The sequence below is a fragment of the Corvus moneduloides genome, chromosome 12 (genome assembly GCF_009650955.1).
Source record: "Corvus moneduloides isolate bCorMon1 chromosome 12, bCorMon1.pri, whole genome shotgun sequence".
Lineage (NCBI taxonomy): Eukaryota > Metazoa > Chordata > Aves > Passeriformes > Corvidae > Corvus > Corvus moneduloides.
The window spans coordinates 19,304,144-19,321,848 of NC_045487.1; the positions used below are offsets into that span (position 1 = coordinate 19,304,144).

The 17,705-nt window shown below is 46.9% G+C and overlaps 1 protein-coding gene and 1 long non-coding RNA gene across 2 annotated transcripts; one reads left to right on the plus strand and one right to left on the minus strand.

Moving 5' to 3' along the window:
* Nucleotides 1–6: 6 nt before the first annotated feature.
* Nucleotides 7–1,839, minus strand: LOC116450151. The gene is made up of 2 exons (XR_004242688.1): nucleotides 1,132–1,839; nucleotides 7–424 (listed from the first exon to the last, which is right to left on the minus strand). It is a non-coding gene; the product is annotated as an uncharacterized LOC116450151 (long non-coding RNA).
* On the plus strand, nucleotides 553–15,730 carry CMTM3 (CKLF like MARVEL transmembrane domain containing 3). The gene is made up of 5 exons (XM_032122250.1): nucleotides 553–702; nucleotides 9,129–9,284; nucleotides 10,979–11,074; nucleotides 12,350–12,467; nucleotides 13,920–15,730. The coding sequence occupies exons 1-5, from the start codon at nucleotides 592–594 to the stop codon at nucleotides 13,946–13,948; spliced, it is 510 nt and encodes a 169-aa protein (XP_031978141.1). The 5' UTR covers nucleotides 553–591; the 3' UTR covers nucleotides 13,949–15,730.
* The last annotated feature ends 1,975 nt before the right edge of the window (nucleotides 15,731–17,705 follow it).

Below are 17,705 nucleotides of genomic sequence, written 5' to 3' on the forward strand. Positions count from 1 at the left end.
CTTAAGTGCATTATTTAATCTTATTTATTTACTAAGTGAAAAATGTACATTTTAAAGTAAAAATGTAATGTCCCAGTAACCACCCTTCGGAAAGATTTTCTTGTGCCATGTGAATTGCATGGTAAAGCATTCGCCGACGCATTTGGATCCTGAAATTTCATCCTTGAGCGGGGTTTGGCCTGGGTGACCTCCAGCGGCCCCTTCCAGCCCCAGCCACCCGGTGATTCTGTGCCTTGTGCGTTCAGAAGGGCAGGGACGAGAAGCCCCCAGGCTCCCTGGTGTCCGTCCAGCAGCACAGGGCGAAGGTGGCAGCCCAGCTCCATTGCCCCGGGGCTGGGGGCGGGCGCTGGGGCCGCCCCCCACAGCTGGGGATGCTGAAACTTTTTTTTCACGTTTCCGCAGTGTCACGATTTCCGCTTCCCTCCTTCAGAGAGAAAAAAAAAAAAATATATTCCACGGCCAACCCCCCACCCCGAGCTTGAGCCCGCGCCCAGCCCGAGCCCGGCTCGAGCCCAGCCCGACCTCAGCCCCAGCCCAGCCCCAGCTCAGCCTGAGCCCACCCCGCGCCCACCCCCGCCCGCCGCCGCAGCCATGGAGGACCCCGAGCCCGCGGGGGCCGCAGCACCGCCCGGGCTGAGCTCGCTGCTCCCCCCCTGGGAGTTCTTGCGCTCCCGCAAGGGGCAGCTGCTGCTCGCGGAGTCGGTAAGGACGGGACACCGGGGCCGGGGGGCTGCGGGAGCCATCCCTGGAGCAGCCGGGACCCGAGCGGGCTCCGCCGGACCGACCTGCCCCGGGCCGCTCAGCTGTGCGGCTGAGGGGAGAGGGGGACACCAACTGGGGGGAAAACAACCGAGGGGAGAGGCGGGACAACGACTGAGGGGAAAACTGGGGGAAAACAGCCGAGGGGAGAGGCGGGACAACGACTGAGGGGAAAACTGGGGAACGGCAACCGAAGGGAAAACTGGGGGAAAACAGCCGAGGGGAGACGGGGGAACAATAACTGAGGGGGAGACGGGGGAACAATAACTGAGGGGGAAACTGGGGGACAGCAACCGAGGGGAAAACTGGGAGGAAACAGCAGAGCGGAGACGGGGGACAACAACCGAGGGAAAAATGGGGAAACAGCCGTACCGGAGTGGGGGAACTGCAGGGCTGAGAGCGTAATTCAGGCAGAGCACGTTAGAAACCAAAACTTGTCGCGTTATACTTCCACTGCCTTAAGTGTGTTTCGCTGTCGGAGACCCCTTCTCAGCAAAAAGGCGCTTGGATTTCGTTTTAAGCTATTTGCAGTATGAATCCAGTAACCACCACGGCTGCGGTTTGCATTATCGCGTGGTGCCGGGTTAGGAGGCAGCCTGTCCTGAGTGTGTCAGGAAAGACTTTACTCATGAATTTATGATGTGTGGCGTCGGGCTGTGTGTGCATCACGGTCACTCAGCTGCTGTCCCGAGCCCTCCAAAGCTGTGTTTGTCCCTGACCCTCAAAGGGATGGGCTTGCTCGCTGCTCTGGAGCCTTTGGGCTGGAGAGCTGCCCAGAGGCAAAGGCCCTGGGGTACTGTGACAGCGGCTGGACACCAGCCCAGGTGGGCACAAGGCCTTGGGCACCTGACCTGGATCAGCAATAGTGTGGCAGCAGGACCAGGGCAGTGACTGTGGTGTGGGACTTTCTGGAATTTTACGTGTAAAGGCTTAAAACCTGACAGCTGAAACAGTACCCACCTGATAAGGAAGATCACTCACCCCATGGGGAGTGGGTATTTCACACCAAAATTTAGCTTCTGAACAGGAACCTTATTGATTGAAATTAGAGGTTCAACATCATTTTTGCTAGAAATAATGATAAATTCAAACACTATGTTTGCTGGAGTTTTAGCTGGAGTTTTGGCAGCAGATAGTCAAATATCAGGACAGCCCAAACTAGCAGTCAAGTCCATGGAGCGCTGTTCAGATGTGCAAGGTGTCTCTGGCTATCCACTGTGCTAGCTCAGGGAAGGTAACAAGGATATTCCAGCAAAAGAAAAGTAAGGAACAGGCAGAAGGAGGCACAATTGTCTGTGGTCAGCTGGTGGGGACCAGCTCAAGAGTTTGTGAGGCTGCAGGCACTGCCCTGTGGCAGAGAGACAGGGAACAGCCAGATGTGAGGCTGGCTTTGAGAGGAAAAGCATTCACTCAGGGGGTCAGGATGACTTCTGTGGTGGGGAAAGCCTTGGGCTGAGTAGCAGCAGGCCACAGGCTTTATCAGCTTCACCAGAAAGATTCCAGCTACCCCATCCCTCCTCCAGGTACCCCCATCACTCACACAGCATCTGTAGTTTACGAAACCACACATTTAGAAAATACCAAGCCCAGCTAACCTGGCTGCATTGGCACGTATTTTTGTTACATACTATGTCACACACTGGAATTTCCTTTACAAGCTTACAGCCACTAAATGATGGCTTTCAGACAGCCTGGCTTTTTAACATCTCAGAATGATGACATATTGGAGGAATACTGTTCTGGTCATGGGATCAGACTCACCCTTTTGTTGTCATAGAGAAGTACTGATGATGCCTCCTTGGAGTAATAAAATCTGCTCTGTCTTGACAAAACAGGGTTTTATCCTTTGTAAGGCCACTTGGGGCTTCCCAAGGGTTTGGCTGGCTGCAAGCAGCTCTAAAATCCCATCTGCCGAGAGCTTTCCTTGTGCTCCTTGCAGGCCAAGCCCACGTGCTCAGGACGTGGTTTCGTGGCAGACAAGAGGCAGCAGTAGTTTCTCTCCAGTTGTCTCAGCTTTGCCAGAAGAAACCCTTGAAGACAACACAGGCCCCAGAGTAAATGCAGCCTGTACACAGTTAGAGAAATGCAGTGCCAAATAATTGAAGATGAGTCCAAGTTAAATCTATCATGGTTTAAATCTGTGTTTCATCTTTAGCTTTGTATTTCTTGTCTTGAATGTTTAATTTTTCCTCTGACACGGTGCTAATGTGGGGTGGGGCTGGGTTCTGCATAAATGTATGTAAATAATATTCATGGTTACACATTTTGAACAGTGCCTTTTGTACAGAAGCAAAGTGGGGTCCTCATTACTGTTACAAATGTCACATTATTCAGCAGCTTGGCAATTCCCCAGAAATGCATTTTATTTCTCCAGCTCTCAGCCATTTTTGAAAATAACATTTCCACACATTTCTACATGGAGGATGAATCTTTAGGATGTTCAGGTGTAATGTGCTCTGGTGCAGCACCCATGTATCCTGGTGCTTCCCCTAGAGCAAGTCAAGCTGGTGATGGAGCTGATTACTGCTAGAGGCTTAATTATAATCTCAAATTTTATTCAGATAAGGAAGTTAACCTCCCCCCATCCCCTGCTCCTTTTACTTTTGATCTCCACAAAATCACAGAATGGTTGGGGTTGGAAGGGACCTCTGGAGAACATCCAGTCCACCCCACCACTAACCTGCCTAATTTTTTATTCCACGTGGGATAGCTGTAGAGCCAGAAAGAAGCAGTAGCATCAAATACATTTATAAGCTTCACTGTCTCTCCTAATCCTGTTTATTCTCACTGCCTTACTCCCTCCATTTTCTAATCAGCATTTTTAATCTTACAGGTTAATCGTTTTTCCTTTCTGTTCTCCCTCCCATGCCATGATTTCTTCCATATTTTAACACTCTTGTTAAGATACTCATTTTTCCTAAATACTCCAGTTGCTGTGTTGAAGGTCATCATCTCATCCATGCTGTTTTCCACCCTTAAGAGATGCAGTTTTCATTTCCCTGTGTTCTGTGTTGGAACCATTTGACAGCCACTCTCACACTGCCACCAGAGCTTGTCCAGACAAGATCCCCAGTTGTGGATTCTGCTGCTCACCCGGCTGTTCCAGTCGAGCTTTTGTGGCTGCTTTAACTGGCATCTCCTCAATCTCCTGAAGCCAGCATGCAGTGGTGCTACATTTTATTTCTTTTTCATAAAGATGCAGTATAAATATTTACAATTGTGTCAGTTTTGTGGTGATGTAAAAGGATGTAGAAATCATTGTGCCAGTTTCGCTCCTCTTTTCCCGTCTTTCTCCTGTCTTTTCAGTCTTCTCTGAACTGACCTTCACAACTGAAACTTCAGCTGCTCGGTGTAAAGTCTCCTTTGAAGAAGCCCCCTGTGCCTTTCTCAGGGTCTGTAGCCCGAAGGCCTCTCCTGCAGCCAGTTCTGGAGGAACCAGGAATTTCACCTCCACGACAAGTGCAACAGAGAAGTAGTAACTGAATAGCAGAGAGCACTGAGTGATGCACTTTGTCTGTTTGACAAAAATACAAGACCCACATGCACTCTTGTCCAAAAGATACCACTGCTACCCACTTGTAAAACCTTAGGCAGACCTGTTCTTTCCTGTGGAGGGAGGTGAGGGCAGGAGATGAGGAGCAGGAGATGAGCTGGTGCAGTGCTGCCAGCAGCTTCCCAACATTCCCATATTCCCAGCGGATTCCGGTGGGTCTGTTCTCCCTGCTCGGAGGAGACAAACACCTCTGGAGCTGCCATGACCTCAGCACTGCTCAGGCCTCCCTCCCTTCAGGGACACTGTGCTCTCTCACCACTGTCATGATTATGTTTTAGACCTTGAACTGCAAGCCTGTTGTACAATAAAGTATAACTTTGTAATGCCTGGCCAGTTTAAGAAGCTCAGCAACAGAATATTAAGTAATAATTACATGGGTCTAAATGGGAAAGTTACTTTTGGAAACACAATACCAAAGAAGGCTTTTTGTGTGAACGGGAGTGTACATAAAAGGTGCTCAGTGAATAGTCAGGCTGCTTTTTTGCCAGGATTTTTATACCCTTATGATTGCCAAGCTGTGAAAGGCTCCTGTCCTGCTCTTTGCTGCATTAGAGCTTCCTGCATGCAGGTATTCCTTCTCAGTGAAGCTGGCAGCGGTCACACTAACCTTTCATCAGCAGCTCAGGAAGGGCTCAGACTCAGCTGCTCGCAATGCTGAGGGTGTAATCCCAAGTGAGGGGAAGAGAAAAACCCTGTGTAAATACAAATTGACAAAACTGATAAGACACTGGTACTTTTTTTTCTCCCAGAAGCAGCAGTGCTTTCTGAAAGTGCTAGAAGTGAACTTGCAACTGCATGGAGCCTCACAAACTTCCTCTCTAGCTGCCTTTTTTTTTTTTAGCATAGCTACAGAGCTGTTAGAAAAACAACAAGGTCCCATAGCTTGACCTTTCTCTGAAGTGACCCTGAAACACACAGCTCCAGGAACAGAGGTGCAGAACAAGTACGATGTGCAGTGGAACATTGCCAGTCCTTGGAGGGGTCAGGGTATATTCTGAAGGGTGCTTTTGAGTTTTTAGAGCAACTTTCAGTTTGCGAGGTGTTTGTCACAAAGACTTGAATCCTGGAAAAGTACGTAGGTAGGTGTCATTATTTCTGGGTGCAGACTGGCACTGCAGTGTTTGTATTGTGGGAGGAGAGGTGTATTTTTAAAATTTTGAGATAACATCAAATGCTCAAGATAGTGGCAGTGCAGTTTAGTGGTCAGAAAAGGACCTACTCACTTTTACAATTCAGAAAAGACAGTTATAGGTAATATCCACTATTGCTCAAGGAGTCCGTGCATTCCACCTGCCAGAAGAGGAAATGAGCTGTACAAAAGGAGAAATGAGAAACATCATCAAAATCCTACCATTTGTGGGCTCTTGTATTACACGGAGCTGTTCCCGAGCTACCAAGGAGGTTTGGCATTAAAATCCATGTCAGGGCTCCAATGGGAGATGGAAAAGAAGAAAACCAAAGAACAGGGTGCAGTGCCAAGGTGCAGTGCCATGGTCATCATCGAACAGAGCCCTCGGGCACTTCCTTCCTGTTGTTCCTCTGGCTCTTTCCAGGGTCTGCCTCCCTCCCCTTCCTGGACCTTCCAGCCTTCCCCCAGTGAAAGCATCCAAAAATACCATCTTTCAAACCTTCATTCTCAAAATCTGGTCCCTTTTTTGTATAGGTGTGTATTTCACATAAAATCTTCCTTGGGCCTTCTCAGTCTCAGAGTGCCTCCAGAATGAGGAAGGATGTTGAACTGGAGAGCAGTTACCACACTTCAGATTCTTTCCCCTTTTACTGATACCATCAATAATCTACTGAAACCAAGTGGCTTCTTGTGAATCAAAAGGTGCCTTTGTTTTCAGTGTGCCTTGAGGTGCAGTTCTCCTCGAAGTGGGATGCTGACAAGTGGAGAGCAGGACAGGCTGGGCTCAATCCCACCACTGAGGGTGAGGAAGGTGGGAATACAGTGACTGTCCTTCAGGGCTGAGGAACAGGCAGCAGGAGACTGCTGTCATCTACCAGTGATGCAGGGCTTGATTTGAACAAGTAGCTGGCCTGGTGACCAGATTTTAAAATAACTGATATTTCCCCAGCTTCTCTGGGTCAGACCCAGTCAGAAAGTTGAAATGCTCAGACTGGTCTTTCTGTCTCTTCAGCAGCTTACCTGGCACGGAAGCAGGGATCCCCTGGCACATCAGCACCTGGGATCAGGGGCTTCTTGGTGTGTTCCTGCCACAGAACAGCTCCTGTTTCACCCTGAGCTTGGCTTATGTCTGAACCTCACACCTGCCCAGGGCTGAGGGGAGACAGCAGGAGCCTTCCCTGGCACAAATTGCCATAAAGCTGATAATAACAGACCACAAAGGCTCTTCCTTTCACTTCACGCTTCTGACAGGAAAGCTTTTTTCTCAGTGCAAATGCAGTCAGAGCACAGGAGTTACTGACTCAAACAGAATCGAGATCAAAGGGATCTCTGCTGTGCAGCGTCACCTTACGTATCTGAAATTTGCCTCTCTACCTCCCCTTGCTGCTCCAGTAGGACATATTATTTAACACTGCATTTAATCCTTTCCTAAGAGATCACCAGGTTTAGTTCAGGTCTAATGATCTGCCATAGGAAGGGTTGTGGTCGGTGGGACCAGCCCTGAACCCATCTCCCTGCTGCTGGTCATCCCTGCAGCTCAGCTGTCACATACCTCCCTTTAGCCACAAAAGGGAAGATATTTTTTCAACACCAGAGCAAGAAGAAATTGTCGTGTATAGATGGTGATTTCTTTTTAATCCAAGAGAACATCAAACTGTGTCTAAATTATGTTCCAGAAATGCAAGTGAAGCAGATTCACAAAGCAAGTCCAGTCTTTGTTCTTTGGGGTGGAAAGGGAATAGGTGCTGTGATAGGAAGAAGGAAGTTCTCTCTCCTCTTAGGAGTTGTCAAGCTCTGATAAATCCCCTTCCCTTCAAAGAGTTATCACTTTCAGCTCACAGAAGGAAACTACCATGCTAAGGATGAGACACACGGAATGAGCCCCCTCTGCTTTATGAAAATGAGAAAAACCTGCAGAGAGGCTCTGTGAGCAATAAACAAATTAAAATGGGGTAAACACCAACAAATGGGGCAGGTATTACCAGCTACCAGGCCCATGCAGAAGTGAGGTCTATATGCTATCCCAGCTCAGTTTCTTAGAACCCAGTGAAACAAGAACAATGCAAAGATGTTTTAAGATAAATATAGTCTCTTACTAAAAATGTCACATCCTCTCTAGTCTCGGCAGCCAGTCCTAATGGATGAAAACAATGTACTCCAGTTGTTAGCATCCTGGTCAGGCACTGACTGCTTTCCCCAGAGCAGGCTGAGTATAAAGGCTTGTTAATTAATTACACCAAAAAATTATTTCAGTGGGATTGAACTGCTTAGTTGCCCCCTAAACATAAAAGGGTTTTTTGATACATGTATTTGAGGGTTGACTGACCTCTCATAGGAGTAATTACTAATAACTATAGGAGCCTTATCATTCAAGTGTAATGGTGATCTTTTCCGAGGTACAGGTGGTCCCCAGGAACCCATGGTAGCAGCAAAGAAAGAAATCCGTAGAGCTGAAATTTAACAAGGCAAATGCATTGATTACCTTTGCAGGAAGCTACATGTGCCTTCAGATGTGCCATCTGGGGGGAAAGAATACATTTATTTTCAGTGCTGTGTGAGTGGGAATGTCAGTGTCCCAAGGTGCAATTAGAAGTTGAAAACATCCTTGTAATCTAATGCTCAGTCCCCCCTGCTGTGCTGGCCAAAAGCATCCCTGAGCTTTGGGAAGGCAGAGATTTGTCTCCAGGAGGACGGGCTGGACAGAGCAGCCCAGGTGTGAACTGGCACATAATAATGTGTAATTCAGCATTTTGGCTACTTTTGTTACTTCAAGCTAATTTGATTGAAACAGCAAGCAGTTCCTATGCAAGGCAGTAGAACACAGGACTGGAGCCTCTTTGTGGGGGTGACCAACCCCAGTACAGCAATTGAAAATGGTGTTGAGCTTCTCCATGGTTCCCTCCCCTTCCACTTTTACAAACACAGCAGCTGAAGGCCCAGGAGTGTAGGACAGCAGTCTGGTACTGTCTGGTTTAGCTAAAAATGCATTTTCTTCAGTAGTTTTTCCATTGTGAAACTTTGTATTTTGAGCCATAGGTATATTCTAAAGGTGTTTCAATTGAGTGGGAAAACAAATGCCATTTTTATTATTTTACTAGAGTTAGGAAACATCACAGAGATAAATCAATGGGAGTTATCAGTCCTGTTACTCTCTAAGACAGCTGCCATGCTGGAAAACTGGAACCAGAGACTTCCAGAAATCACAGAACAATTAATTCTTGGCCCTTTTCTATCCATCACCAGCAGACTTTATTCTTTCAACTCCAAGATTATAAATGCTGAGTTACTTCAGGCTGTCTGAGCACTGATTTGGGTTTCAAATGAGAGCTGTCACGGCTGAAAGCTTAGAGCTCTGCTTGCTTGGCAACACCCCACTCTATTTTCAGAATGATGTTGTCAGAGCTGTTTACAATCCAGAGCAAATTACTGACTCCAGGAGGTGCAAATCCACCCAGCGCTCTGGAAAAGCGATTCACACACATGGAAGTAAACACCATTACTTCAGATTTATTCCATGCTGAACAAGAAAAATCATTTGGCCCAATGAAAAATAAAGCAGGAAGCAAACTATGCCATCAGCAGCAGCACTGACAGAAATACACAGGGAAAATAACACTTCAAAGCTGCTCGGCTGCCTGCGGCTCTGCTATTCCATGCGAATAACTACGAGTTTTCCCTTTACTTTAGGTGCTGTCATTTATCATCTTTATCTGCTATATTGCATCTCTAGCAGCTTCTTTCATGATGGCACCACTCCTAGAGTTTCTGCTGGCACTGTTTCTCTTTTTTGCCTACGCCTCCAAGCTTAATGAGAAGTTTAAAGGAGCCCACTGGCCTTTGGCGGTAAGTGAGATGTGCAACAGAAACCCCCAGGTTTAATTGTGCACTGTGAGGGGAGTGAAAGGGGCTGGGCAGGAGTTCAGGGTGACTGTAACAACTTTACTGCCCTATTAGAAACTTATCCATGCTGCCTCTGGTTCAGAAGGTCCCAGATCACTCTAAACTATGCTCTGCTCTACACTGCAGCTTTTTGGGCGCTGACACAAAGCGTGGCTTTATCAAACCACTGAAATTATGCCCAATTCCAGGCAAATAGCTTAGGGCCAGCATCAGCCCAAGTCAGTCTGACTGCTGGGGGCTCCTTATTGGCACCCTTACAAAGGGGGGAATGTGTGTTGTTGATAATGGACAGACTTTATTAGGCTGTGATTGAATTCTCAGGTGGAGCTACACTCACAGACAAACTGAGCTGCTCTGAGAAGGGGCAGCTCTGGCCAGTTCATGCCCACACAGGAGCCCAGTGGCTGCTGAGGCAGTGCTGGGGCTGCAGGAGAGCCCTGGCCACTGGATGTCCCTGCAGCCTCAAGTATCACTGCAAAAGGAGCAGCTGCCTTGCAGTACAAACACTTCAAAAAACCCCACTGATCTTATCAATCTGGATTCTCTTTTGGTACCATCAATAGTTCATTGCAGTGAGGTTTGAATTAGGGTTCTCAGTGTATAAAAATAACTTTAGCAAGGCCACTGGTGGATAAAACAGTATCAGTGACTTTGGCTACAACTGTGCACAGTTTTCAGCTGGTAATCTCAGTTCCATCATTTTCCCATTTTCTACATGCATCTGGTTCCAGAACTAAGACAAAAAAGGCATGTGCGTGTTTATTATGGCCATTACCATAACACACTGCAGGCACAGAATGTAGATAAGTGACCTTGTCCTGACTTCAGAGGAGTCAAGTTTCTTGTAGGATTTGTGCTTTGAGACAGGATCTTACTCCTCCATCTGTTCTGGAAAGGCAGAAGAGCTAATTGTGAACAGAGCTGAGGGTACCATTATTGCAGCCCCTGTGATTGGCACATGCCTTGGGAACCACAGCTCTGTGTTTAAAACTCACTGCAGAGACAGCCCTGCTGGTGTGACCGGGCACAGCTCAGCAGGACTGTGCCAGGGATCACACCAGGCACGTGCTCCTGGGGCGGGCTGGTGGAGCTGCCGGTGGACATAGGAAGTATAAATCATGCAACACTAAACCAAGTGTTTGGTTCCTGAATGAGGAGTTCCACAGACAGGTCTCCGTGGAGATCATCACGCAGACCTGCATCCACAGAGAGACAGGCACCCTGTTCCCACGGGAGCTGGGACCTCCTGAGCCTCCGCTGCCCCAGGAGTTCTGCTTCAACACGAGGGTTTTGAGGCATTTTAAATGATTTTTCCATTAAAGCCTTAGCTGTGCTCCAAGGCACAGCCCCAGCACAGCCCCTCCCAGCCTGAAGGAAGGTCTGCCTGACACAGGCAGGGTAGAAGCAGGATTTATCCCAGCATCTTTAAGAGCAGAAGTTTATGCCAAGGTTCAGGTCTTCTCTCACTTAGAAATATTTCCCAGATGAGCAATTCCTCCTCTAAAGCAAACCAGGCTGTGGTCACATGCCAGCAAGGCCACTGATGCAACAACAGAGGTGTTGAGTGTTTGTTTCCAAAATGGTTTTTAGAGGAAATCCTTGACCAATCTGAGAATGCTCCATTGCTTCTTTCACAGGATTTCTTGCGCTGCGTCACCGCTGCCATTATTTACTTTGCCATTTCAATTGCTGCTGTCTCAAAGTACAGTGATGGAGCATCCAAAGCAGCAGGGGTGAGTAGGCATGAGCTTTCCACCTAAGTGTTGCAGTGAACTGAGTATGCATGTACTTAAGAAACAGTTAAAATATGACCCCACTGCAAGTAACAGAAGCTTCTTCAATTAACTGAGAATTAATTTGCTTAAAGCAAAGAAGAAATGGTCAGGTTTTCAGAAAAACATGTTTTGAACCAATGAGTAGTTTTTTCACCCTAACAGTGCTGCTCAGTGTTAACTGTACCCTTAGGGAAGGCACCTATTCTGCTTTTTAATTTTACCAGCTGTACAGGGAAGATAAACTGTTCCTGCAAAGAGTATCAAGGTCCTTGAATGGAGGGAATAATAATAATAATAATAATAATAATAATAATAATAATAAAAGAAACCAAACCCGTAACTGCTAAGGCCAGTCTAAATTATGTAATTTCAGCCTCCTGCCTCTCCTGCTCAGTTTTACTTGGATGAGTGGAAACAAGAGCAGTGTCATTTTACCCTCCAGTAAAAGGACTGGCCAGGAGAGAGCCTTCACTGTCAGCATTTTGTGGTCAGAAATACGATACAGCCCTTGCATCTGCAACTTGACTCTAAGCATCAATAATGTATGCAACATAAATAAATAACATAATAAAAACATAAAATATAAAACATAAAAACATAAATAAAATTTGCATAACAATTTTTTAAGCTTGGGAAGAACAATGCCCAGTGGTGTTGGCCAGCAGCCCTTCCCAAACCACCCCACAATACAAACCCAAACGCTGTGTTAATGTTTGTCCCTGCAGGGAGACCCAGAGCAATGGAGCGTGTTCAGCCCAGGCTCTCAGACCAGCGCCCCGCCTGTGCCTGGCACAATTCTGCTGCTCTGACACTGGAGAGGGGACTCCAGAATCATTTTAATCTCAGTCTGGTTTGCTCAGCAATAGACACATCTCCTTGCAAACAAGTGGAAAATCATTTCCAGAGAAATGGAGGTGATTTCTTGGTGGCAGAGGTGCAGGAGGTGCTCTCCTGTAGCTCCCGGCAGTGCTGATGCCCAGAACGTGCCCAGAGCCTGAGAGGGCTGCAGCCTGGGGGAGGGATAAGGACACACCTGGTCACTTCTCAGGCTCCCAAATCAGCTGTAATTCAGTTGATGCCCATGTGTCACAAACCATTTCCCTTCCCTGCCTTTTTGGAAAGGCACAGGCCAAAAAAACCACAGAGTTTTTCTTGTGTCGGTTTGGCTCATTTTGGTTTGTCCCTGACAAACGTTGAGCTGTTGTTAAGGAGAGCATTCTTTTGCCCTTTCAGGTGTTTGGGTTTGCAGCCACCATCGTGTTTGCCATTGATTTCTACATAACCTTCAATGACCTGGTCACTTTCCTCAAGCAAGGCAGCTCTGATTCCCCTGAGGGGCGCAAGACAGAAGGTGGGTAAAATTCCCTGCTCTGTTACACGAGATGCAATGTGAGAGTTTTCTCTCCATTTCGCCCTTTGCAGGGAGCAAGAGCTCTTGCTCAGCAAGAGCAGTTTCTGTTCTTGGCCACCTTGGGTTCGTGTACCACAGCTCTGCTCGGTTAGGAAGCTGCAAATGGAATTCCAGTGATTTATAAAGATAACCTGAAAGCCAGGAATGTGAAGTTTCTCAGAGTTTCACAACCTCTAACTTTGAAAGATCCCAAATCCAATTGTAGAAATTACCATGCAGCACAGATTTTCTTTCCCTATTAAAATATCTTACTGTAGAAACAAGCAAATATCTACCTTTTATTTCTTGGTAACTTGCTATTAACATCCATTAATCCACAGCATTTTATGTCCAAGTAGTGCTTTTCTCTTATCATTTCCTTGTCATGATTGCCGCTTATGATCAGCTTTGACCATCTGTGGGCAATTGGCCTTGAAATCCAAGGGTCAAACATAAAATTTAACAAGATTGTTATCAATTTTTTTTTCTATTACAGTCTACTCCAGATCAGACAGATCCACTTAAACAAAGATAAAAAGAGGGTCTTAGGTGTTCAAATCCAGTTCAAGTCAGGACAGGGCTAGCTGTTATGCAGTTTCCAGGAGCCCGTCATGTCCCTGTGACTCTTTATTGCACCCACGTGGATTAAAAAGGCTGCTCCACACTTAAAAACAAACAAAAAAATATCCCAACTCCCCCAGAAAATCCCATTTAAAACCCCCTCAAAACCAAACACACAAGATGTGTATAGAATCCTAGGAGGTGAACAGCAGCACTGAAAGTCTCTTCTGGGGATTTTAGTAGACTGTTAAGTGTTTTGCAAGCTTTAGGCTGAAAAGAGAGACAAAGGAACAAAAGGATCAAAGGAACAGGAAACAGACTGTAAAAGCTGAAATCTGAACTGCCCTCAGAAGATGATGAGGTGGCAAGGGTACAGAATTAGGATACAGATTAGATCTGATTGCCCTGGAGATGGAGACACAAATACATAAACTCACGTGCAGTCGCACAGCTTGGTGTTGGTGCCCATGCAAGGAGGGCTCAGCCCTGCAGCACAAACTTGTGTTCACACGGGGGCTCTCGAGTGCTGAGGCCAGAAGGATGGAGCTCTGTGGGCCTGCTGGGATTTCTCAGCAGCTCAGAGCTTCTGGCTCTCAGAGGGGTTGAGCTGCAGTGCCCAGAGCAGCACGGATGCCAGCAGGGCCTCCGAGCAGCATCTCCCAACTCCTTCAAACGCCATTTCAGGTCCCATCACCTCAGCAAGAACTCATTTCACAGAAGTGTTCATTCCCAAACCCGCTGTGTCCTTTGAAGCACACCCTGCCAGAGCAGCCTCTCTCTCCCAGCCTGAGCCACAGCTGGGGGGGATTTCCAGTTTGCATTTTCAGTTTTGTTCCTTGTTTTACCCCTCAGATGAGGACTCCGACTCTGACTCAGACTGAAGAACCAACCACCACCCAAGCGTGAAGGGAAGATGATCAAGCACTTTCCTCTTTGCTGAATGCACTGCCAATTGAAATATCCCCTCATTCCAGCCTCTTTCCACCCCACTGTTTATGGAATCACCACAGCACAGACAGGGCAGTGATGTGGAAGAGGAGACTATTCCCAGTGCCATTAAACACTCCTTCGCAACTACAGATCCTACAGTAGTCCTGTCCAAACACAGCTCAGTTCTCTGTTGCCCCTCCCCACTCAGCACATCCATGTCCTGGGTAAATGGGAACAGCATTTTTAACATTTAGAGCTTTTAATGTGCTTTTGTAATTCCAAACCTTTAACACTTAGAGCTTTTATACTTCTTGACATGCCAAAGAAGAGAGGTTTGGATGCCTCTATTTGTATTTTTCTTGATTAACTAACAATATTTCTTTATCTGAAGTCTGAATGCTCCCACGCACTGAAGGCCTGGATGACAGTTAACACCTTGGTGTCAATACCTTTGTATCTCCTGCCTGTCTGTGACAAGGAAAAGTGACAACTGGAAATCTGCAGTGAGAGCAAACCTCAAAGTACAATGGTGCTGCAGGACAGCTGGCTCATCAAACATTCAGTATCCCTTTTTTTAAGCTGCTTGGATGGAGTCACGTCCCATCTGCTGCAATTTCACCACAGGCTGTGATGGAACAGGTGAGGCAGCTCTGGGCAGCCCCTGTCCTGTTTTTGGGGAAGCCCCTGGAAGTGTTTGCACAGCCAGGGAAGGCAGGCTTGGCAAACACCTCCCAGCAGGACCTGCCTGGTGGAACCTGCAAGTATCTGTGTCCCAGGCACCACGGCCTGGTGTCCTGCTCTGTGCTGAGGCCACTGGTGCTGCCGTGACACCAGCACTGCACTTGTGCCACTGGCACTGTGCTGCCACACTGAGGGTGCCCAGGCCCCACTGTGAAAAGGCCAAGAAACCAACCCCAAACTACAGAATGTCTGCAACGAATTCATCTCCCCAGCCCCAGTGTCTGGGTGTGGCCTGGGTTGGTTTTTCCCCCTGGAAGGATGTGATTTCTCTAGTGGTGGTGTATTCCAGGGGAAAAGCCACCTGGATTTACAAGCTGTTTTCACAGGTAGCACAACCTACCTTGAAATATTTGTGTCCATTTTTAAACACTTGGGAATGCTTGGGAAGAGCATGGCATCCTCCTTACTGATGGCATCAGACAGGTCTGTGGCAAAGAAACTCATATAGATTTTTTAAAAATTAATACAGTACCAGAACAGGTGTATTTAAAATGAGAGCAGATAGTGCTAACAGTAAGTGAAAAACAGGGATAAAACAATAAAGGCAGATTTCCTTTGGAATAAAATTAGCACCTGGGTTCCAGTTCCCTGTGGCAGCTGGCTGCTGACAGCAGGACAGGGAACCTGGCAGGGAGCAGGGAAGGTGCTGGTCAGGCTCAGAGCTGTCCAGCAGGCAGCTCCTACACATCTCCTGCTTCCTGACCACTGACAGCATAAATGCAAAACAAGTGGTTGCTTCTAAATGTGAAAAATAATCTTTGATTTATGAGAAAGATCTCCTTGGACCTTTTCCTGTACGAAATCCTGTGTTTCTTTCCCTTCTCTTGTCATATTTTACTGGCACACACTGTGATGTTCAGGGGACCCAGGCTCATTTTTATACTCGTTTTGTATTTCTCTTTTTTTTTTAAGTAAAAAATGTATTGCATGTCACAGCTGGATACATGGTTAATATTTAGAAACCATGCTGGATTAAACCTCTTTTAATAGGAGTGTTTGGTGTCTTTACTTATTTGGAGACCTGATTTTGCTGCTTTGCCTCTGCCCAGCACAAGGGCAGAGCGATTTAAGGAATCCTAAATCTGTTCTGGGGAGGGGGCACAGCTCAGAGCCAGCCCTGGGGTCCAGCCACAACACAAACCTCTTCCTTAGGGCATGAGATGAAGGAATTGAACCAAGAATTAGTTCTGAAATACTGAGTAGACATTGGGGGTTCAGTGCTCCCTCTTGGCAGCCAATAACCCTGTAAACAACAAAGTCCCCTTCGGGTTCACCCTTCACACACCCAGAATATACAGAGGTTGTCTGGTCATCTTTTCCACGCCGGACTAAAGTAAACAAAGGCAGCAAACAAAATGTTCATCTGTTGCTTCAGGACTGCTGTAGCAGCTTGCAGTGAGGTGCCTGCCCAGAGAATTTCCTTACTGGCCTTTAAGTACTTGGTGACTTCATTTATTTCAAAGCAGTTTGCTCCCAGGGTCAGGCACTTGTGTAAGATCCCAGCCTTTTATTTACAAAGATCTGTTTCGTGACTGAAATAAAACACAGTTCTGTATTTCAGGAATATCATTCCAGAAAATTAAATTTAAAATAATTATTGTAAAGCCAGTTTTGATTGGGGTGGAAGTGGCTGACTCAGTCTTCTGCCCATTCTCTGCCAACAAATACTGCACCAAGCTCAGGGTCTGGGGCACGTGGAGGAAAAGTCAGCTTGGCTTTTTGGCTTTTTGTTTGTTTGCTTGGTTTTCCTCAACTGACAAGACCAGAAGGGTGCTGGGAGTGCTGGTTTCTCTGCAATTCAGGTTTCAGGAGGCAAACACAACACTGCACCTGCAGTGTGGAGCCCTTAGTTAAGTCCTGATTTCAGTGGCCTCGTCAGACACCTCCTTCCAATCACAATCACTCATGTCCCACAGAGGAGCTGCTTCCAAAGCCCCCAGAGCCCCATCCCTGCCCTCACTGCAGCTCCAGCACAGCCACTGCCACCTGGAGTTCCTGGGCCTGCCTGAGGAGTTTCCAACCCCAAGTTTGGACAGATCCTCATAGAAACAATGCCAGAAGTTCTGTGATCTCAACACTGACTCAAAGCCACTGACAGGAAGGGAAAGAGGCACCTCTGGTGAGTTCACACAGCTCTCACATGGCTGAAGGGCTCTCTCCCTCCTACCAAGGTTTTACATTTTTCTGGGGACTTGTTCAGATTAGTGCAGTGATTTTTGGACAGGAGAGGAATTCAAATACCTTTCCAAGGAATTCAAATACCTTTCCAATGAATTCAAATACCTTTCCAAGCAGCTTTTTTAGATTCTGACTGAAGTAAGAGGCTCTGTTGTCCTTTGAGCACTCACTCTGTCCATTACTCCACCTAATTTTGCTTTTCACTTGATACTGTTCAAAGTTCCGCAAGTCTTAAATTTCCACCTGACAGAGTCACTTCCAGGATACCAAGGAAGAGCAGAGCATCTCAGCTGCTGTGATGGTAGAGAACAGCCTGGTTGCTGGAAGGCAGAACACAATTGGATGCTCTGCTCAGCAAGCATCTAGTTCCACTCATCATCCTTCTGCCAAGGATGTTCACTGGGCACATTCCTGATCAGAAATAATGTCAGTGCATGGCCTCACTCCAGATTTGCACCAGGACACAAACTGCCCTGGAAGAGCAAATGCCAGATGTGTCAGCACGTGCACAGCAGCTCCACCTGGCCATCCTTTAATCCTCTGAGAGAGGATATATCAAGGAAGCAGAAGAAATTTAGGTAAGCACTGAGAATGTGAATCCTGTTACAAGATGCTTGAGACAACTTTTTGTATGGAGTATTGGTTTAAAAGTCAGGAATAAATAAACAGGAATGCATTCAAAAATCCACACTGCCACACAGATCCCTCCTTTAGTGGAAGAATTCACAGCACTCATTGTTTTGTAAAACTTCCAGGTCAGAAAGGAAAACAATGCTACCCAGAAAATTT

Coding starts and splice junctions, on each gene's coding strand:
- CMTM3 (XM_032122250.1), top strand. CDS start 592: ATGGAGGACCCCGAGCCCGCGGGGGCCGCAGCACCGCCCGGGCTGAGC. Junction 703..9,128: donor AGCTGCTGCTCGCGGAGTCG/GTAAGGACGGGA, acceptor CCTTTACTTTAG/GTGCTGTCATTTATCATCTT. Junction 9,285..10,978: donor GAGCCCACTGGCCTTTGGCG/GTAAGTGAGATG, acceptor CTTCTTTCACAG/GATTTCTTGCGCTGCGTCAC.